The following is a 17,850-nucleotide window of genomic DNA, read 5'->3' on the forward strand; positions in this document are numbered from 1 at the left end:
CATTGTGGGAGGGGCAGAGACATGACTATGGGGGGAATCTCCCTATTGTGGGAGGGGCAGAGACATGACTACTGGGGGAATCTCCCCATTGTGGGAGGGGCAGAGACATGAGGGGGAGGGGGAATCTCTCAGGTTGTATAATATAAATGTCCTCCTTTGTATTCGTTGTTTACAATCGATCTTCTCCAGACATCTCTCCAGCCGGCATTTTATACAATTGGCTTTCCAGTTACTTTTCCTCCCCTTTTTCTATAAGTTAAATACGGCGTGTGCGTTCCGGTGCGTTGCGGTGCGTTCCGGTGCGTTTTACCGCGTTCCAGTCCAGTTCTGCACAGAAAATGCCGCCTGTTCTATTTTTTTTTCTGCACCGGAACTGCCAACGCTGATGTAAAGGATGACACCGACACCCAGATCACCGACTTTGAGCGTTTTGGCTGCAGAAAAAAAAACGCATGAATGTGAACCGGTCCCTACTTTCATTTAGTTTAGGATGGTTCATAGAAACGCAGTCTGCAAGCATTCCAAATGCGTTTCCGCATGCGTGTTTTTGATGCATTCCCGTGCGTTTTCCCCCCAACTCTTTGGGTTGGTTCACACCATAGAAATGCAGCCATGATGTGTTCCGGTTCATTTTTCCCTTCTCTTTTTCTTCAATTTAAATACGGACGTGTGCGTTCCGGTGCGTTTTTGATGCGTTTTACTGTGTTCCAGTCCAGTTCTGTGCAGCAAAAATGCTGCCGGTTCTATTTTTTATTTTGCATCCGGAACGAACCGGAACCTCAAGCACTGATGTGAATGATGACACCGACACCCAGATCACGACTTTCTGTGCGTTTTGGATGCAGAAAAAGAAACGCATGGAGTGTGAACCAGCCCTAAGAACCGGTGCAACATGGAGCATGTTCCCAAAGGGCCGCTTCACACTCCATGTGTTTCCTTTCTGCATCCAAAACGCACAGAAAGTCGGTGATCTTGGTGTCAGGGTCAGAGTTCACATCGGCGCTCACAGTTCCAGTTGCAGAAAAAAAATAGAACCGGCTGCATTTTTCCTGCACAGAACTGCACTGGAACGCGGTAAAACACATCAAAAATGCACCCGAACGCACCAAAATGCATCACAAATGCACCGGAACGCACCAAAAACGCACTGGAACACACGTCCCTATTTACATTGAAGAGAGAGGGGAAAAAAACCAGAGAGTATCAAAAACGCACCGGAACGCTCCAAAAAGGTGCATGGAGAAACGCACCGGAACGCTCCAAAAAGGTGCATGGAGAAACGCACCGGAACGCTTTTCTATGGTGTGCCCTTACAGAACATGCATATGAGCCATCGGATGACCACCACTAGGGGCGCCATGCAGAGGAAACACCACCAATAGGAGAACGGATTGGAGGGCGATCGGCCGCTAGTCAGGAGGCGGGGCCAGCGATTTGCGTCATTCTCATTCACGATTCTTTATTTGTCTGTATAGAACACCACCAATAAGAACACAGAAGACGACACACATTGCTCCGCCCATCCAGGAGGCGGCTTCTCTTCGTGGCGCGCAGCTGGGACAGTTCATACAGGTGAGCGAAGATCGGGACGACCATGACACGCCCACGGGTCGAATCCTCCCCGCCCCTCACTCCTCCCATGGACTCATATCCGTGTCAATAGCCACGCAGTTGTACGCGGCGTAACGCAGCTTCTCCTCGCAGACCTTGGCGCTGAAAGACAAAATACGAGTCACATGACGGACATCACATGACCTGCAGGCGGGGCATCACATGACCTGCAGGCGGGACATTTCCTTTATTCATCATCAAATTTTTCAAATGGATTTGAAACATTCGAATCAAAAACATATCACATCGAAGCCGATATATTGCAGCTCATCAGCCCTTGGATGCGCTGGCTGCATCGATTTTTTTATTTTTTATTTAAAGGGAGTATTTATAAAAAAGAAAAAATAGCTTTTCTTGCTTCTTGCACATTCATACCGCGCATAACAGGGCAAAATAGACCTTTACAGGTCGAACTCTTTTCATTTATAAACAATAGCCCACATCAGGAAAATACTGCATTGAGGCCACTAGATGGAGCCAAAGACCACAGGAATGAAATACTTTTTTTTAAACTCGGACTGTTGGCTCCATCTAGTGGCCATATTATGGTATTATCCCAAAGGACATTATTATTATTATACAGGATTTATATGGCGCCAACAGTGTGCGCAGCGCTGTACAGAATGAAGGCAGACAATACAATTAGGGCCCGGCTCATTAGAGCGACTATTTTTCATGAATGAGCAACATTCAACCTGTAAAGAAAAAAAAACAAAAACGACTGCTTTTGGCCCCAATTTGCACAGAACGAACGTACATTCAGTTTCGCAGAAAGAATAGCGGAGCGATTTATTATATCAATTTATTTTTTATCAGTTCATTATGAATATAAAATATACCTCAAAGCCCTCATTCACAGGATCAGTCATTGTGCACGCATTTCCTCTTAGATTGTAAGCTCCCTGGATCAGGGCCCTCCCTCCTAGATTGTAAACTCCCAAGATCAGCCCCTCCCTCCTAGATTGTAAGCTCCTGGGATCAGGCCCTCCCTCTTAGATTGTCAGCTCCCTGGATCAGGGCCCTCCCTCCTAGATTGTAAGCTCCAGGGATCAGGCCCTCCCTCTTAGATTGTAAGCTCCCAGGATCAGGCCCTCCCTCTTAGATTGTAAACTCCCAGGATCAGGGCCTCCCTCTTAGATTGTAAGCTCCCGGGATCAGCCCCTACCTCTTAGATTGTAAGCTCCCGGGATCAGGGCCTCCCTCCTAGATTGTAAGCTCCCTGGATCAGGGCCCTCCCTCCTAGATTGTAAACTCCCAAGATCAGCCCCTCCCTCCTAGACTGTAAGCTCCCGGGATCAGGCCCTCCCTCTTAGATTGTCAGCTCCCTGGATCAGGGTCCTCCCTCCTAGATTGTAAGCTCCAGGGATCAGGCCCTCCCTCTTAGATTGTAAGCTCCCGGGATCAGGCCCTCCCTCTTAGATTGTAAGCTCCAGGGATCAGCCTCTCCCTCTTAGATTGTAAGCTCCCGGGATCAGGCCCTCCCTCTTAGATTGTAAGCTCCTGGGATCAGGGCCCTCCCTCCTAGATTGTAAGCTCCCAGGATCAGGGCCCTCCCTCCTAGATTGTAAGCTCCCAGGATCAGGGCCCTCCCTCCTAGATTGTAAGCTCCCTGGATCAGGGCCCTCCCTCTTAGATTGTAAGCTCCCAGGATCAGGGCCCTCCTATCCCTCTTGTATTGATCTGTATTGTTGCTGTATTGTCTCCCTGTATATTGTAAAGCGCTGAGCAAACTGTTGGCGCCATAAATCCTGTATAATAATAATAACTGATGCGCTTTGCGTGTAGAGAAGTTCATTAATTTCAATGCACGCCAACACCTGCAAGAAATGCAGCAAATAAACTCATACACCTTTTATGGTTTGAGCTTTATGCATGTTTTAGCTGGTGATTTTTTTTTTTAATATTATTTTTTTTTATTTTTATAATTTTTTACATTTTTGTTTTATTTATTATTTTTTAAATTTTTATATTTTTTTACATTATTATTTTTTAAAATATTATTTTTATTTTTATTATTTTTTACATTATTTTTATTTATTTTACTTTATTATTTTTCAAATTATTATTTTTTTTTATTTTTATGTTTTACATTTTTTTTAATTTATTTTACTTTTTATTATTTTTTAAATTATTATTTTTTATTTTTATAATGTTTTACATTATTTTTATTTATTTTATTTTTAATTTTTTTTATTTTTATTATTTTATTTTTTAAATTTATTTTTATAATTTTTGACATTTTTATTTTATTATTATTATTTTTTTTTGTAGCTGGTGATTTGACGCATTTCTTGCATGTTTCCATGTGTGCAAAAACCTGCTTCCAGATTGGCATGTTCAGGATCAGAAACGTGTTTTTTATGCGGATCATGAACATGGGAAAAGTCGCACCATTTTGCGCATGTTCACTCGCTACGTCAGTGCGAACGCAGACTGAATGTTACCCAACCAGGAAGGGGGAATATACTGGACGTGAAATTAAAGCAAAATATCCGTGATATCCTTTATTAAAAAAAAAACAAAAAAAAACTAAAAAAAAACCCCCAAATTCCAGTCCGATGGATTCTATGTTCCGTGAAGTCAGGAAACGTTGATATACTTTGTGGTCAATTTCTCAAACAATGTTGCAAATAAAACGTTCCGTCAAAATAGACATCGATTGGCCAGAACATTCTGACTGCTGACCGGTGAAGAGAGGAACATCGATTGGTTACAAGGACATCTGGAAGTGGGCGGGATACATTAGGACATCCGGAAGTGGGCGGGATACATTAGGACATCTGGAAGTGGGCGGGATACATTAGGACATCCGGAAGTGGGCGGGATACATTAGGACATCTGGAAGTGGGCGGGATACATTAGGACATCTGGAAGTGGGCGGGATATATTAGGGCAGCAAGTGAACATGTCCCTGAAGGTGATGTGTGAGGATTAGAGGGACCATGACGAGGACTAAACTGTAATGTGTAGATGACGGGTCAGAGCAACTCCAACATGGCGGCTCCTGTGAGATGTTCCTGGTCAGGACCGACCAACCAACCGGTGAAAGAGCCATGAGCGGCCAAGGCTCATTGATGGAGGTGAGAAGGCTTATTGATGGGGGTGGGGAGGGAAGGCTCATTGATGGAGGAGAGAAGGCTCATTGATGGAGGTCGCGAGGGGAAGGCTCACTGATGGAGGTGGGGGGAGGGAAGGCTCACCGATGGAGGTGGGGGGAGGGAAGGCTCACCGATGGGGGTGGGGGGAGGGAAGGCTCACCGATGGGGGTGGGGGGAGGGAAGGCTCACCGATGGAGGTGGGGGGAGGGAAGGCTCACCGATGGAGGTGGGGGGAGGGAAGGCTCACCGATGGGGGTGGGGGGAGGGAAGGCTCACCGATGGGGGTGGGGGGAGGGAAGGCTCACCGATGGGGGTGGGGGGAGGGAAGGCTCACCGATGGGGGTGGGGGGAGGGAAGGCTCACCGATGGGGGTGGGGGGAGGGAAGGCTCACCGATGGGGGTGGGGGGAGGGAAGGCTCACCGATGGAGGTGGGGGGAGGGAAGGCTCACCGATGGAGGTGGTGGTGGGGGCTCATCGATGGAGGTGGGGGCTCATCGATGGAGGTGGGGGCTCATCGATGGAGGTGGGGGCTCATTGATGGAGGTGGGGGCTTATTGATGGAGATGGGGGGGGTAGAGTTGGGAGGGGGGAGAAGTATTCCCTGATGGTCTCTTTCAGAAAGATAATACGCCCGGCCACACTGCAAAAATGGTTGAAGAATGGTTTGAGGAACACAACGCATTTGAAGTGTTGACTTGGCCTTCAAATTCTGCAGATCTCAATCCGATTGAGCATCTGTGGGATGTGCTGGAAAAACAAAACTGATCCATGGAGGCCCCACCTCCCAACTTACAGGACTTAAAGCATCTGCTACTGACAGCTCGGTGTCACAGCGTACAGGTCTAGTGGAGTCCAGGCCTGGATGGGTCAGGAACGGGGGACCGGCTCAATATTAGGTGGGCGGTCATAATGTGGTAGCCGATCGGTGGAAGTAAAAGTCGATGGTGTACTTTATTTTATTTTTTATATATTAATCATTTTTTGTATTTTTTTTATTCACTTAACTTTATTGCAATCTCCAGGAGACGTCCAATGAGCTCTGGATGGAGCGGAGACGTCCAATGAGCTCTGGATGGAGCGGAGACGTCCAATGAGCTCTGGCTGGAGCGGAGACGTCCAATGAGCTCTGGCTGGAGCGGAGACGTCCAATGAGCTCTGGCTGGAGCGGAGACGTCCAATGAGCTCTGGCTGGAGCGGAGACGTCCAATGAGCTCTGGCTGGAGCGGAGACGTCCAATGAGCTCTGGCTGGAGCGGAGACGTCCAATGAGCTCTGGCTGGAGCGGAGACGTCCAATGAGCTCTGGCTGGAGCGGAGACGTCCAATGAGCTCTGGCTGGAGCGGAGACGTCCAATGAGCTCTGGCTGGAGCGGAGACGTCCAATGAGCTCTGGCTGGAGCGGAGACGTCCAATGAGCTCTGGCTGGAGCGGAGACGTCCAATGAGCTCTGGCTGGAGCGGAGACGTCCAATGAGCTCTGGCTGGAGCGGAGACGTCCAATGAGCTCTGGCTGGAGCGGAGACGTCCAATGAGCTCTGGCTGGAGCGGAGACGTCCAATGAGCTCTGGCTGGAGCGGAGACGTCCAATGAGCTCTGGCTGGAGCGGAGACGTCCAATGAGCTCTGGCTGGAGCGGAGACGTCCAATGAGCTCTGGCTGGAGCGGAGACGTCCAATGAGCTCTGGCTGGAGCGGAGACGTCCAATGAGCTCTGGCTGGAGCGGAGACGTCCAATGAGCTCTGGCTGGAGCGGAGACGTCCAATGAGCTCTGGCTGGAGCGGAGACGTCCAATGAGCTCTGGCTGGAGCGGAGACGTCCAATGAGCTCTGGATGGACCGGAGACGTCCAAAGAGCTCTGGATGGACCGGAGACGTCCAAAGAGCTCTGGATGGACCGGAGACGTCCAAAGAGCTCTGGATGGACCGGAGACGTCCAAAGAGCTCTGGATGGACCGGAGACGTCCAAAGAGCTCTGGATGGACCGGAGACGTCCAATGAGCTCTGGATGGACCGGAGACGTCCAATGAGCTCTGGATGGACCGGAGACGTCCAATGAGCTCTGGATGGACCGGAGACGTCCAATGAGCTCTGGATGGACCGGAGACGTCCAATGAGCTCTGGATGGACCGGAGACGTCCAATGAGCTAAGCCGGTTATGTCTCTCTTTGCACCCCCAACACAAGGAAGGATTTTGCTCCCTCAAGAGGACCTTTTCTATAGAAGAACCATCATTCTGGAGGCCAACAGTGGCAGGTGATGCTGGCTCACTTACCTGGGGTAGTTGGGTAGGTACAAGGTGCTGGAACATGTTGAGGACTCGGGGAGGGAATCTGTAGACCTGTACAATAGAAGGAACCGAAAGTGAAATTCCAGTTTTTATACAGTGCACAAATCATGTGAGAAATATGGGGCTGGAACAGCGATCGTCTGTCAGAAAATTCATGTTCACCGGCTGCTTTCTGCGACTGTAAAATTGTGGGGCCACAGCAGAAAATGACCCTTTAAGTGACTGGAGGAGACTACTTCAGGATTTCTCTTTAGTCTGAATGAGCTTGGCATCGACTTCTGGCCTGTAGATACTGAGATTGGCCAGTTCATGGCCAAGATTCGGGAAGGCAAATCCTACAGACCAAGATTCAGGAAGACAAATTCTACAGACCAAGATTCAGGAGGACAAATTCTACACGACAAGATTTGGGAAGTCAAATTCTACAGGACAAGATTCGGGAAGTCAAATTCTACAGACTAAGATTCGGGAAGTCAAATTCTACACGACAAGATTCGGGAAGTCAAATTCTTCAGGACAAGATTCAGGAAGGCAAATTCTACAGACTAAGATTCAGGAAGGCAAATTCTACAGACTAAGATTCAGGAAGGCAAATTCTACAGACTAAGATTCAGGAAGGCAAATTCTACAGACTAAGATTCAGGAAGGCAAATTCTACAGACTAAGATTCAGGAAGGCAAATTCTACAGACTAAGATTCAGGAAGGCAAATTCTACAGACTAAGATTCAGGAAGGCAAATTCTACAGACTAAGATTCAGGAAGGCAAATTCTACAGACTAAGATTCAGGAAGGCAAATTCTACAGACTAAGATTCAGGAAGGCAAATTCTACAGACCAAGATTCAGAAAGACAAATTCTACAACCAAGATTCAGGAAGGCAAATTCTACAGTCCAAGATTCAGGAGGACAAATTCTACAGACCAAGATTCAGGAAGACAAATTCTACAACCAAGATTCAGGAAGGCAAATTCTACAGTCCAAGATTCAGGAAAGCAAATTCTACAGACTAAGATTCGGGAAGTCAAATTCTACACGACAAGATTCAGGAAGGCAAATTCTACAGACTAAGATTCAGGAAGGCAAATTCTACAGACTAAGATTCAGGAAGACAAATTCTACAACCAAGATTCAGGAAGGCAAATTCTACAGACTAAGATTCAGGAAGGCAAATTCTACAGACTAAGATTCAGGAAGGCAAATTCTACAGACTAAGATTCAGGAAGGCAAATTCTACAGACTAAGATTCAGGAAGGCAAATTCTACAGACCAAGATTCAGGAAGGAGGAGTCTACAGGCCAATAATCAGGAAGAAAAATTCTACAACCAAGATTCAGGAAGGCAAATTCTACAGTCCAAGATTCAGGAAGGCAAATTCTACAGTCCAAGATTCAGGAAGGCAAATTCTACAGTCCAAGATTCAGGAAGGCAAATTCTACAGTCCAAGATTCAGGAAGGCAAATTCTACAGTCCAAGATTCAGGAAGGCAAATTCTACAGACCAAGATTCAGGAAGACAAATTCTACAACCAAGATTCGGGAAGGCAAATCCTACAGACCAAGATTCAGGAGGACAAATCCTACAGACCAAGATTCAGGAGGACAAATTCTACAGACCAAGATTCAGGAGGACAAATTCTACAACCAAGATTCGGGAAGGCAAATCCTACAGACCAAGATTCAGGAGGACAAATCCTACAGACCAAGATTCAGGAGGACAAATTCTACAGACCAAGATTCAGGAGGACAATTTTTTCAGACCAAGATTCAGGAGGACAAATTCTACAGACCAAGATTCGGAAAGACAAATTCTACAGACCAAGATTCGGGAAGGAGAATTCTACAGACCAAGATTCAGGAAGGCAAATTCTACAGACCAAGATTCAGGAAGACAAATTCTACAGACCAAGATTCAGGAAGACAAATTCTACAGACCAAGATTCAGGAAGACAAATTCTACAGACCAAGATTCAGGAAGACAAATTCTACAGACCAAGATTCAGGAGGAAAAATTCTACAGACCAAGATTCGGGGAGTCAAATTCTACAGACCAAGATTCGAGGAGTCAAATTCTACAGACCAAGATTCGGGGAGTCAAATTCTACAGACCAAGATTCGGGGAGTCAAATTCTACAGACCAAGATTCGGGGAGTCAAATTCTACAGACCAAGATTTGGGAAGGCAAATTCTACAGATCAAGGTTCAAGAAGGCAAATCCTACAAACCAAGATTCAGGAAGGCAAATTCTACAGACCAAGATTCGGGAACGAAAATTCTACAGACCAAGATTCAGGAAGGAGGAGTCTACAGGCCAATAATCAGGAGGACAAATTCTACAGACCAAGATTCGGGAAGACAAATTCTACAGACCAAGATTCAGGAGGACAAATTCTACAGACCAAGATTCAGGAGGACAAATTCTACAGACCAAGATTTGGGAAGGAGAATTCTACAGACCAAGATTCAGGAAGACAAATTCTACAGACCAAGATTTGGGAAGGAGAATTCTACAGACCAAGATTCGGGAAGACAAATTCTACAAGCAAAGATTCAGGAAGGCAAATTCTGCAGATCAAGGTTCAAGAAGGCAAATTCTACAGACCAAGATTCAGGAAGGCAAATTCTACAGACCAAGATACAGGAAGACAAATTCTACAGACCAAGATACAGGAAGTAAAATTCTACAGACCAAGATTCAGGAAGACAAATTCTACAGACCAAGATTCAGGAAGACAAATTCTACAGTCCAAGATTCAGGAAGACAAATTTTACAGTCCAAGATTCAGGAAGACAAATTCCACAGACCAAGATTCAGGAAGGCAAATTCTACAGACCAAGATTCAGGAAGGCAAATTCTACAGACCAAGATTCAGGAAGGCAAATTCTACAAGCCAAGATTCAGGAAGGCAATTTCTACAGACCAAGATTCAGGAAGGCAAATTCTACAAGCCAAGATTCAGGAAGGCAAATTCTACAAGCCAAGATTCGGGGAGTCAAATTCTACAGACCAAGATTCGGGAAGGCAAATTCTACAGATCAAGGTTCAAGAAGGCAAATCCTACAAACCAAGATTCAGGAAGGCAAATTCTACAGACCAAGATTCGGGAACGAAAATTCTACAGACCAAGATTCAGGAAGGAGGAGTCTACAGGCCAATAATCAGGAGGACAAATTCTACAGACCAAGATTCGGGAAGACAAATTCTACAGACCAAGATTCAGGAGGACAAATTCTACAGACCAAGATTCAGGAGGACAAATTCTACAGACCAAGATTTGGGAAGGAGAATTCTACAGACCAAGATTCAGGAAGACAAATTCTACAGACCAAGATTTGGGAAGGAGAATTCTACAGACCAAGATTCGGGAAGACAAATTCTACAAGCAAAGATTCAGGAAGGCAAATTCTGCAGATCAAGGTTCAAGAAGGCAAATTCTACAGACCAAGATTCAGGAAGGCAAATTCTACAGACCAAGATTCGGTAAGACAAATTCTACAGACCAAGATACAGGAAGACAAATTCTACAGACCAAGATACAGGAAGTAAAATTCTACAGACCAAGATTCAGGAAGACAAATTCTACAGTCCAAGATTCAGGAAGACAAATTCTACAGACCAAGATTCAGGAAGGCAAATTCTACAAGCCAAGATTCAGGAAGGCAAATTCTACAAGCCAAGATTCAGGAAGGCAAATTCTACAAGCCAAGATTCAGGAAGGCAAATTCTACAAGCCAAGATTCAGGAAGGAGAAATCTACAGATCAAGGTTCAGGAGGACAAATTCTACAGACCAAGATTCAGGAGGACAAATTCTACAGACCAAGATTCAGGAGGACAAATTCTACAGACCAAGATTCAGGAGGACAAATTCTACAGACCAAGATTCAGGAGGACAAATTCTACAGACCAAGATTCAGGAGGACAAATTCTACAGACCAAGATTCAGGAAGGCAAATTCTACAAGCCAAGATTCAGGAAGGCAAATTCTACAAGCCAAGATTCAGGAAGGCAAATTCTACAAGCCAAGATTCAGGAAGGAGAAATCTACAGATCAAGGTTCAGGAGGACAAATTCTACAGACCAAGATTCAGGAAGGCAAATTCTACAAGCCAAGATTCAGGACGGAGAAATCTACAGATCAAGGTTCAGGAGGACAAATTCTACAGACCAAGATTCAGGAAGGCAAATTCTACAAGCCAAGATTCAGGAAGGCAAATTCTACAAGCCAAGATTCAGGAAGGAGAAATCTACAGATCAAGGTTCAGGAGGACAAATTCTACAGACCAAGATTCAGGAAGACAAATTCTACAAGCTGTGGAGGTTCCTGCTGGCATGCAGTTTGTTCCATAGCAGGCAGACCTCACAGCTTCTGTCATCCATGGTTCTTCTGCCCACAGACAGAGATCAGCGCTTTCCAGGCTGCAGCAATTATCAGCCCACATGAACAATCTCGTCTAGTCAACCAATAAGATCCACATTTCCTATTTTTCCATACTGCATGAGAAGGTAATGCCCTGACAGATGGCATCACGACACTCAGACAATTCATCCCTCAGATACATTGATGAATTGGGACCAATGTTCTCTATGTTGTGAGAACCTTGCCCCTGCATATCTTCCCTGGAGACCCCAGACACCTACTCACCCTGATTTATCTGGATATATGTAGATGGGAGCTGGAAGACGGCTCCGGCCAGTGACAAACCTCAGAAAGCGGCTGCGATCCTCTGTGGGAGAAATTTTTATTAATGTGGTTGTCAGACGCACAAAAGTATTCAGAAAAAAATATCACATTCTAATGTACCCTCTACATCCAAAAGTCTGTGGACACATATTCCAGACACATGGCCACTTATATGGAGTTGCCCACCTTGTGGCTATTCCATCCTAAATTCTTCTAGGAAGACTTTCACACAAGATTTTGGAGGGTCCCTGTGGGAATTTGTACCCATTTTGGAGGCCATGTACTGACGTTGGATGAGATGACCTGGGTCACCATCAACATTCCAGTGCATTCCTAAGGTGCTCAGTAGCGTTGAGGTCAGGGCTCTGGGCAGGACACTTGAGTTCTTCCACACCAAAATGGTCAAACCATGTCTTTGTGGAGTTGGCTTTGTATAAGAAGAAGACTTCAAACTATCAACACAATGCTAGAGGAGCACAATGGTCCAAAATGTATCTTCCATTGTTCCTTCAGAGGTTACTAGGGTTTGCTTGAGTTGTGGATGATGGACATTCCATCTGGTTGTGCCTGCATGGTCCCGGGCTCAGCGATATTTGGCAAAGCCTCTGGTATCATACTAATGATGCGTTCTTCCCAATGACCCCCAATGTAAGGGACATTCTTCCCACTGACCACCAATGTAAGGAGCATTCTTCCCACTGACCCCCAATGTAAGGGACATTCTTCCCACTGACCACCAATGTAAGGAGCATTCTTCCCACCGACCCCCAATGTAAGGGACATTCTTCCCACCGACCTCCAATGTAAGGGACATTCTTCCCACCGACCCCCAATGTAAGGGACACTCTTCCCACCGATCCCCAATGTAAGGGACATTCTTCCCACCGACCCCCCCAATGTAAGGAACATTCTTCCCACTGACCCCCAATGTAAGGGACATTCTTCCCACCGACCACCAATGTAAGGGCCATTCTTCCCACCGACCACCAATGTAAGGGCCATTCTTCCCACCGACCCCCAATGTAAGGGCCATTCTTCCCACCGACCTCCAATGTAAGGGACATTCTTCTCACTGACCTCCAATGTAAGGGACATTCTCCCCCCTGACCACCAATGTAAGGAACATTGTTCCCACTGATCCCCCAATGTAAGGAACATTCTTCCCACTGACCCCCAATGTAAGGGACATTCTTCCCACTGATCCCCCAATGTAAGGGACATTGTTCCCACTGATCCCCCAATGTAAGGGACATTCTTCCCACTGACCCCCAATGTAAGGGACATTCTTCCCACTGATCCCCCAATGTAAGGGACATTCTTCCCACTGACCCCCAATGTAAGGGACATTCTTCCCACTGATCCCCCAATGTAAGGGACATTCTTCCCACTGACCCCCAATGTAAGGGACATTCTTCCCACCGACCCCCCCCAATGTAAGGGACATTCTTCCCACCGACCCCCCCCAATGTAAGGGACATTCTTCCCACCGACCCCCCCAATGTAAGGGACATTCTTCCCACCGACCCCCCCCCAATGTAAGGGACATTCTTCCCACCGACCCCCAATGTAAGGGACATTCTTCCCACCGATCCCCAATGTAAGGGACATTCTTCCCACTGATCCCCAATGTAAGGGACATTCTTCCCACTGATCACCACTGTAAGGGACATTCTTCCCACTGACCCCCCAATGTAAGGGACATTCTTCCCACTGACCCCCCAATGTAAGGGACATTCTTCCCACTGACCCCCAATGTAAGGGACATTCTTCCCACTGACCACCAATGTAAGGGACATTCTTCCCACTGACCCCCAATGTAAGGGACATTCTTCCCACTGACCCCCAATGTAAGGGACATTCTTCCCACTGATCACCAATGTAAGGGACATTCTTCCCACTGACCCCCCAATGTAAGGGACATTCTTCCCACTGACCCCCAATGTAAGGGACATTCTTCCCACTGACCTCTAATGTAAGGGACATTCTTCCCACTGACCACCAATGTAAGGGACATTCTTCCCACTGATCCCCGATGTAAGGGACATTCTTCCCACTGACCCCCAATGTAAGGGACATTCTTCCCCCTGACCACCAATGTAAGGGACATTCTTCCCCCTGATCACCAATGTAAGGGACATTCTTCCCACTGACCCCCAATGTAAGGGACATTCTTCCCACTGACCACCAATGTAAGGGACATTCTTCCCACTGACCACCAATGTAAGGAGCATTCTTCCCACTGACCCCCAATGTAAGGAGCATTCTTCCCACTGACCACCAATGTAAGGGACATTCTTCCCACTGACCACCAATGTAAGGAGTATTCTGGGACCCAGAACAATGCAGGCACCATCAGGTAGGTCAATCAGCCAATGCTCAAGGCTTTGTTGGAAACTCCCGGACTCCATCATCTGGAGGCGTGTCCACAGACGTTTGGCAATATAATATATAATATTCATGGTTGTCACCCTACAGACCTCACACTGATCTGCGTGGCTTACCATTTGTAAAGTTGTTCAGAGCTTCCCAGAAATATTGCACTCGGATGTCTGTTGCACCCAAATCCTCAAACCGGGCTGGAGAGACACAACGAGGACAAGAAGAGATAACATGGAAGGGAATTCCTTCTCTGATATTTGTAAATGTATAATAATCTACAGCACGGGTGTCACACTGGGGGCCCTCCAAACTACAAGTCCCATGAGGCATTGCAAGATTGACAGTTACAAGCATGGCTCCCAAAGGCAGGGGAACGATGGGACTTGTAGTTTCGCAACATCTGGAGGGCCGCCAGTTTGACACCCCTGCTCTACAGTATATATCGGGTAAGTAATGGCTACAAATAAGTTTTCATTCAACTGTTCAATTCCTGGATGACAAAACGCGTCGAAAGGGGTCCGATGACGTCATTGTGCCAGATTGTATCCGTACGTCTGGTGGACTTGAGGTTGGGCAGCTGCCCAGTTGCAGATCCGTAGACACAGTCCCGGGAAGCAGTATGAACACGTAAAACGATTTTTAATGGTTTAAAATAAAACAAATAAGCTTAGACACGCCCCCTCTTTTCTCTGATTTCTGCCGCAGCAATAATGGGATCTGGCAGCGATCCAGAGTGAGGAATCATTACCGTTGGGGAAAAAAATATCCCATGGTCATCAATGATGTCTAAAGGGACTTTGGGGACAATTCACTAGAGGCTATCGCATGCATGTGAGCGCATATCGCATGGAACGATGACATCACAACGGGGCAGGGTCACTCGCTGATGTCACCGGGTGGCCCCACCCCTTAGTTCTATAAGAATGGTCAGGCGGCGGAGCTGTCAGATGGTGGGAGCCGACATGGAGAGCAGAGTTCCGTCTTCTTTGGGGTCGGTGGGCATCGTGATCGATGGTGGATCTACACCGGGGGACATTTTTTAAATAAACGACTTGTGTTTTTTTACGCTACACTTATGATTGGATGAATGAAGAGAGGTACAATGTACCCCCTACTCATTCACATGGGGGGCTGTTGTCAGGACCTGAGGGCCCCCTTGTTAAAGGGGGGTTTCCAGATTCCGATAAGCCCCCCCCCGCCTGCAGATCCTTACAACCACCAGCCACAGTTGTGGGGAAGAGGCCCTTATCCCCATCAACATGGGTACAAGGTGCTTTGGGGGGGGATTTGTGGGGGGGCGGGGGAGAGGGCTTCAGGATTCCGATAAGCCGCCCCGCTCGCAGACCCCCACAACCGCTGAGCAGGGTTGTGTGGAAGAGGCCCCATCAACATGAGGACAAGATGCTTTAGGGGGGCAGAGCCAAAGCACCTCCTCATGTTGAGGACATGTGGCCTGGTATGGTTCAGAAGGAGGGGGCGCTCGCTCGACCCCCCTTTCCTGACCTGCTGAGCTGCATGCTCAGGTGTGGGTCTAGTATGTTGTTTTTTTTTTTTCATTTTGGCATGGGTGCTCCCCTCAAGATCCCTACCAGACCCGAACACCTGGGTATGGATGGGGGGGACCACATGCCTTTTTTTTAGTGTTGTATCTTACTGCGTACTTGGATGGGGGGGGACCCCATGCCGTTTTTTTCAGTGCGGTATCTTACTGCGTACTTGGATGGGGGGGGACCACATGCCGTTTTTTCAGTGCGGTATCTTACTGCGTACTTGGATGGGGGGACCCCATGCCGTTTTTTTCAGTGCGGTATCTTACTGCGTATTTGGATGGGGGGGGACCCCATGCCGTTTTTTTCAGTGCGGTATCTTACTGCGTACTTGGATGGGGGGGACCCCATGTCGTTTTTTTCAGTGCGGTATCTTACTGCGTATTTGGATGGGGGGGGACCCCATGCCGTTTTTTTCAGTGCGGTATCTTACTGCGTACTTGGATGGGGGGGGACCCCATGCCGTTTTTTTTAGGGCGGTATCTTACTGCGTACTTGGATGGGGGGGGACCCCATGCCGTTTTTTTTAGGGCGGTATCTTACTGCGTACTTGGATGGGGTAAGATGCCTCTTTGTGAATTCCCTATTGTCACTAGGGATGGGCTGCATGTTCGAGTCCAACATTAGTTCGACTTGGACACGGCCCGTTCGTGTGTGCACTGAATACACAAATGATACGGGCCCCACAGTGCATTGTGATTGGTCAAAACAATGCACCTGACCGTAGGTCAGGTGCAATGCTTTGACCAGTCACAGCGCGTGATGACGTCACAAGGGGGGTGGGGTGAAAACCCCCTCCTTGTGATGTCATGACAGTATATAAGAACTCCCATCGCGCGCAGAGAAGTCAGATGGCGTGAGTCGGCGTCAGGACCGGAGCGGTTTATGTTTTGTTTTTTAATGAGTAGCAGTACCATGTACCCCATACTCAGTCACATAGGGGTAGGGTCAGGATCTGGGGACCCCTTGTTAAAGGGGGCTTCCAGATTCCAATAAGCCCCCCCATGTGAACGAGTAGCGGTACCATGTACCCCATACTGATTCACATAGGGGGGTTCAGGATCTGGGGACCCCCTTGTTAAAGGGGGCTTCCAGATTCCCATAAGCCCCCCCCATGTGAATGAGTAGCGGTACCATGTACCCCATACTCAGTCACATGGGGGGGGGTAGGGTCAGGATCTGGGGACCCCTTGTTAAAGTTGGCTTTCAGATTCCGATAAGCCCCCCCCCCCATGTGAATGAGTAGCGGTACCATGTACCCTATACTCATTCACATGGGGAGGGTTCAGGATCTGAGGACCCCCTTGTTAAAGGGGGATTCCAGATTTCAATAAGCCCCCCCCATGTGAACGAGTAGCGGTACCATGTACCCCATACTCAGTCACATAGGGGTAGGGTCAGGATCTGGGGACCCCCTTGTTAAAGGGGACTTCCAGATTCCCATAAGCCCCTATGTGAATGAGTAGCGGTACCATGTACTCCATGCTCATTCACATGGGGGGGTTCAGGATCTGAGGGCCCCCTTGTTAAAGGGGCTTCCAAATTCTGATAAGCCCCCCCATGTGAATGAGTAGCGATACCATGTATCCCATACTCAGTCACATGGGGGGGGTAGGGTCAGGATCTGAGGACCCCCTTGTTAAAGGGGGCTTCCAGATTCCCATAAGCCCCCCTCATTATTATTATACAGTATTTATAAAGCGCCGACAGTTGGCTCAGCGCTGTACATTACAGAGAACATGTGACAGAACATGTGACAGAACATGTGACAGAACATGTGACAGAACAATAACAATACAATGTGATACATGAGGGGATCGAGGGCCCTGATCCTTGGAGCTTACAATCTAGCTTACCCTCATGTGAAGAGTAGCGTTACCATGTACCCCATACCCATTCACATGGGGGGGGGTTCAGGATCTGAGGACCCCCTTGTTATTGGGCTTCCAGATTCCGATAAGCCTCTGCTCGCAGACCCCTCACAACCACCGGCCACAGTTGTGGGGAAGAGGCCCTTGTCCCCATCAACATGGGGACAAGGTGCTTTGGAAGGGGGAGGGGCTAATAATTGTGACTACTCCAGGATGAGCCAGCTGCCTAGCACAACCCGATCCCAACTTGTTCATCACAGCAGTCTCCTCCTCTGGGAATGTACCAATTACTGCCTGTGCTGGACCAGCTCCTTCATCCTCACCTCCCTACATAGTTGTCAGGGGAGGAGGGAAGGGAAATGCTACAGTTTGTCTGCAGA

The 17,850-nt window shown here is 47.6% G+C and overlaps 1 protein-coding gene across 1 annotated transcript in view; it reads right to left on the bottom strand.

Annotated features, from left to right (window-relative positions):
* Nucleotides 1-1,433: 1,433 nt before the first annotated feature.
* Nucleotides 1,434-17,850, bottom strand: part of HECTD3 (HECT domain E3 ubiquitin protein ligase 3) — a 106,276-nt gene continuing 89,859 nt past the window's right edge. The window contains exons 19-22 of the mRNA XM_089665637.1: nt 14,175-14,249; nt 11,635-11,716; nt 6,978-7,043; nt 1,434-1,713 (exon numbers count right to left, since the gene is read on the bottom strand). Coding sequence (XP_089521763.1) covers nt 1,629-1,713; nt 6,978-7,043; nt 11,635-11,716; nt 14,175-14,249 — 308 coding nt within the window. The 3' untranslated portion in view covers nt 1,434-1,628. The remainder of the gene's footprint in view (nt 1,714-6,977; nt 7,044-11,634; nt 11,717-14,174; nt 14,250-17,850) is intronic.

This window comes from Staurois parvus, unplaced genomic scaffold, assembly GCF_062004578.1.
Source record: "Staurois parvus isolate SC_StPar_1 unplaced genomic scaffold, SC_StPar_1.0 ptg002282l, whole genome shotgun sequence".
NCBI lineage: Eukaryota > Metazoa > Chordata > Amphibia > Anura > Ranidae > Staurois > Staurois parvus.